Genomic DNA, 4,934 nt, shown 5'->3' with positions numbered 1-4,934 from the left:
TTTTACTGGCATTAGTTAAGGTGCCCACTTCCGTAGTACTCGTGGATGTTGAGACGTTTTTCTTTGATTTCGAACGGCGTTGACTGCTGGTTTTGTGTGGTGGAGAAGTGCTTTTGTGGTTATCGCCCAAAATGCTACTTTGCATTCCATCAGTTATATCAGCTTGACTTAATCTTTAAGTTGAAAAAGAAAAGATAATGTTTAAAACTTTGCTTAGAAAAGGTAGAAAATTATGCTTCAAATAAATTAAACTTAAAAGTTATTAGAAAGGTTCGAACAGTAATGAAAAAAAACAGCAAAAATTTCAATAAATTAATTAAAATTATTGTAGTTGTTTCTTCGTTGCTATTTGAACCCTTCCAACCTATAAATAGTTTCTTTTTGTCATAAGAGGCGTCACATTTGACAAAAAAAAAATAACATTTAAATGTTATTAGTACGTAACATTTTTTTTAGCTGATTGTTATCATTTTAGAAAATTTGGCTTGGTTTTTAAATTTCTGTTGAATCCATGTAGTACTTGTAACCGTCGAAAACAATACTTGGTCTGTTTTTTAAGCTGCTATTGGGAGTAACACTTGGTTCTTCTAAATAGTTTAAAGGAAGCCCCGCTTTGTTAGAGTCTTTTAAAAGGAGCGAATACTTGGCCGTCTGAAAAGACGAGTAGCTTAGGGATATAGACCTGGTGACTGTTAGAACTGAGATAAACAATATAGTAGGTAAGTAGGTGAAGATAGATGAGGATGGAATTCTTTTGAATTAGTTAAAAAAAACTGTTTTGATTTTACATTCCTTATAATTTTGGGTGGAAAGTTGGGTATATTACAACCAGATGGATGCATTGATAAGAGCAAGTATCTCGCCAACACAAATATTGAAAATAACGCTAAGTGCATTAATAAAAAAGCGCACAAAAACTTAAGCCTGATTTTGCATAAATCTGGACATAGATAAACCAGTTGTTCTGGTGTCTTCTCCTCAAGCAACGGTAGATATGTTCGACAGGGCAGGCTCAGCGTGCCTACATGTCGTCATATAGATCAGCGTGATTAGCGAACCATTAGGATCGATATTATCTTAGATGTTTTCGATCTACTTCTTCGAAATTCATAAATATCAGACCACAACTTTACTCAACGGCGACAAAGGCAACGTGTCATCGTGCCTTTTTAGATACATCCCAAAAAACCGACAACCAGTCGACCTAACTACCTGTATGTAAAATAAAAACAACACCAGACCAACCCCGCCACCATCTCTTACCTGTCACCGCCAAGGACAATAACCTTAGGATTTATTAATATTAAGTTTAGTATTAAAAAATAACATGTTTATAGTATAAATAGTTTGTAAGATTGCTAGATGTTTTAATATTAGGAATTCTCCTGATGAAGGCAAAAGCGAATTTGCCGAAACACGTGTAGAGATACACAAAAAAACTTTCGAAATAAAAGTTAGTATATTTTAAAAAACAAAAATAACCGCATTTTACTTCTATGAATTAAGTCAGACGAACTATTGATCTGGTTGTTATCATAAAATCTGATTAATAATCTGGTTGTTTATCACAAAAAATGGTTATATTGAAATTGAAATAGCAGGCAAATAAAAATTAGCTCATTTGCGCGTTTGTTTCCTGCTATATTAGTGTTTTGAGGAATCCAAATTAGAACAATCATGGAGCTTCAGAATAGTACGCAGAAAAGAATGTACTAGACTGTCTGAACTGTGATAGATTCAGATAGAGATGGAACAGAGATTAAAAACCAAGGACAACAAATGGCTAATTGTTACATCGTAATATTCTATTTAAATTAAACTATTTCTAGCGCTAAATTATATAAATAAATTTTTCTACTTTACTATTTACACATGTATTAAGATGGCATTAATAAATTGCGAATTACCTCGCTCTACCACCTACGTATTGTGGTGGTCCATTTAATGCCTCAATTAAAGACACAGGAATGTAGCCGGGTGGAACATGTTGATCGCATGGTGCTGGTTCGCCAGCTGCCGATGTTGGAGTATTCTGATGCAATACAATATGTGAGCTAATACCTTTCTGCACAGCACGTATTTGTAATAATGCTCGGAAAGGTGCTCTACAGATGGGACAATTATTAGCCTGATAACGTAGTGAATCAGCACATGAGTTGCACAAACACAAATGACGGCATGGTAATATAAGTGTATCACGGGTTTCACTCATACAAATCACACATTCGCTGCCATGATCATCAATTTCCTCATCAATTGAACTCTTATTGACAGCCTGAAAATGAATAAATGTTTTTAGTTAGTCATAAAGCAATTAATAAGTATGTATATATTATAATAGCATTTTATAAAAAAAAAATAATGTAATCACATTTTTTTTAAAACAAAGCTTTACCTTATTTTCAATGCCATAGATTTCTTGCAGTAAATAACAAAGTCCATCGACGAAAATTTTTTGTTTAAGTGCACGTAATACATAACTGCTACTTTCTGGATGATGGTCTATCACACAAATAGTCGTATGCGACTGACGGCAGTCTTCATTGCCTTCCTCAACTACACAATGTATTGCAACTGGATATTGTTCTTTCGTGGGATTATAAATTAAATCATCTTCGGGTATAAGTTGTGGTTTGAATATATGTCCAGGTTGTGAAAAGAATTGATTTATGCCCTTCTCATAATGGTACGTTTCAGACGTTAGTCCTTCACGTGGCGTAAGTGTTACACCACTGGGACTCTCTTCTTCGGTACAAAAATAATAAATGGTTATTGCACATTTAGCATCAGAATCAAAAGTAAACTCAATATTATAACCACAATTATTCACTGTGTCCGCATCACCTCCACCAGTACAAAGTACATTACCATCTATTTGCTCTTCACCAGTACTGATTACTGTAAAAGATTCGATTTTTTTCTCTTGCGGCGCACGTACAAAACGTACGGACTCCTTGCGTATATTGATGAGACTTTTCAATGTTTTTGTTGGCTCGTTAGCTTGTGGTGGTGGGTAAGGAAAAGCTGTTGGACGATTACCTAGAAAATTGAGGTCAGCATTTTCACCAAATAAATATGATTCAGGTTGTGGTGTATCAAAACGTTCTCCACCCATTATAAAGTGACTACCAAAAAAGTTTCCAGCTCTTGGTGGATATTTGTAGGCTTGATTGGTCATTTGATCCGCCTCCTCCACAGCAGCATTGTTTCTGCTTGAAAACGCACCCATAATAAAACCACAAACTGTTCAGCTTATATTGTGTAATTGTTAAATATTCATCATTCGATAGTATTAAAAACACAAAATTACACAAAGAAATTTTTCACTTTTTACAAGAGAAAAATTTTCAGTTTTTGTCTACATCGCAGTGCCAGATTGTCAATATTTTGACAGCTGTGTCGAAATTTTCACATACATATATATTTGCAATTCTATTGTGAATGCACAGTAAAGAAACGTCAAGTTAGCAATAATAAAGTGCAATATTTCTGAAGGAAGATATTTTATAAGTTTGTGATTCACACACATTACTTGGATTAAGTAGCAAAATGACAACGGATGAAAATCTTTTAGATATTATGCTGGGTAATTGTTTCAAATATAATAACATTTCAATGCTTGCATCTTTAAAATATTGTTGTTGCATATAAAACAGTACGTGCTACCAATCCGGAGCAGGAACCCGTAGATGAGCTGAGTGTGCAAATGTTCTGTATGGTACTGCGTAGCAACTCCCAACTTATACAGAAAGCGCATGAGTTATTGATGTCTAAAGTACGTTCCAGTAATGTTATGGAAGCGACAAGAGCGATTGAGGTAAGCCATCGATATAAAGATATAATTGCTTATCAGCATATTTAACAAAAATTCTGTGCGTATACTTATGTAGTTATTGGAAGAATGTATGGCTAAGTGTGGAGATGAATTTCAACATGAAACGAGTAAAAATGTGTTTTTGAATAATTTAATACGTTTGGTCTCACCAAAATATGAAGGAGCCGAAACGCCGACAGAAATAAAGCAACGAATTATGAAATGTTTAATGCTCTGGACAACAGAATATCCAAGTCGACAAAAAATTGGTGCTGTTTATGAAATGCTATCCAAAGAATATGTCGCGGAACCAGAAAAAACAACTACAATTCTTAATAGAAAAGATAATCTCTTAGGGATAGATGAAGAGAAATTAGTAAATTTAATTAGAAGTAAAGATCCGAAAAACTACGAACGTGCCAACTTGTTGATACAGTGCAGAGTGAGTCAGGTGGGTTATGTGCTATATATATATATTACTTTCAGTTCCTTTAAAACATTTTTAATGTAAACAGGAAACGCGCCGAAAAAACTTAATTATGCAACAAAAAAATCAAATACAGGAAGTTGATAATTTAGTTGAGTTACTCAGTCAATTATTAGATAACTATGAGAAGGAGAAAAATAAAAACAATCATCAAGATGCAGATACATTAATTTTGTTAAAAGAACTCTATTTGGATTGTAAAAAACATAAACCGATAATGCGTCAGCTACCGGAAATAATTGAAAAAACTGAAGAGGATCTTATAGGTAAATATATTTTAAATATAATAACTTATATTTGAATAATTGTTTTTTGTGCAAATCCAGCTGAGGCACTGCAAACTAATGACTTACTCATTGCTGTAATGAAAAGATATAAAAATATTGTTAAATATCAACCAACAGAGACAGTTGAGAACAATTCGAACGGAGTTGCCGCATCCTCTTTAACTAATTCTAGCCATACCGATTTACTGGCGGACTTATTAGGAGATAAATCAAATGATATCGAAATATTAACAGCAAAGAAGGTTGAAACAGTATCAGCCGAACAAATGAAAGTAACGACGTCTGCTGTTTTCGATGATTGGGCTAAATTGTTTGACGATAAAAAACCAACGGAGAGTGCAAAAAA

The 4,934-nt window shown here is 33.8% G+C and overlaps 2 protein-coding genes across 2 annotated transcripts in view; one reads left to right on the top strand and one right to left on the bottom strand.

The window, feature by feature from the left end:
- Positions 1 to 3,335, bottom strand: part of LOC119666949 (E3 ubiquitin ligase RNF157-like) — a 3,542-nt gene extending 207 nt beyond the window's left edge. The window contains exons 1-3 of the mRNA XM_038076228.1: positions 2,396 to 3,335; positions 1,908 to 2,275; positions 7 to 173 (exon numbers count right to left, since the gene is read on the bottom strand). Coding sequence (XP_037932156.1) covers positions 7 to 173; positions 1,908 to 2,275; positions 2,396 to 3,229 — 1,369 coding nt within the window. The 5' untranslated portion in view covers positions 3,230 to 3,335. The remainder of the gene's footprint in view (positions 1 to 6; positions 174 to 1,907; positions 2,276 to 2,395) is intronic.
- A 214-nt stretch (positions 3,336 to 3,549) lies between these two features.
- The window catches only part of LOC119666948 (ADP-ribosylation factor-binding protein GGA1-like), a 2,390-nt gene continuing 1,005 nt past the window's right edge, over positions 3,550 to 4,934 (top strand). Inside the window, exons 1-5 of the mRNA XM_038076227.1 lie at positions 3,550 to 3,586; positions 3,657 to 3,817; positions 3,891 to 4,256; positions 4,330 to 4,567; positions 4,628 to 4,924. Coding sequence (XP_037932155.1) covers positions 3,550 to 3,586; positions 3,657 to 3,817; positions 3,891 to 4,256; positions 4,330 to 4,567; positions 4,628 to 4,924 — 1,099 coding nt within the window. The remainder of the gene's footprint in view (positions 3,587 to 3,656; positions 3,818 to 3,890; positions 4,257 to 4,329; positions 4,568 to 4,627; positions 4,925 to 4,934) is intronic.

Source organism: Teleopsis dalmanni, chromosome 1 (genome assembly GCF_002237135.1).
Source record: "Teleopsis dalmanni isolate 2A chromosome 1, ASM223713v2, whole genome shotgun sequence".
In the NCBI taxonomy this organism is placed as follows: Eukaryota; Metazoa; Arthropoda; class Insecta; order Diptera; family Diopsidae; genus Teleopsis; species Teleopsis dalmanni.
The sequence above is the reverse complement of the archived record's forward strand: the minus strand, read 5'-3'. Positions and strand labels throughout refer to the sequence as shown.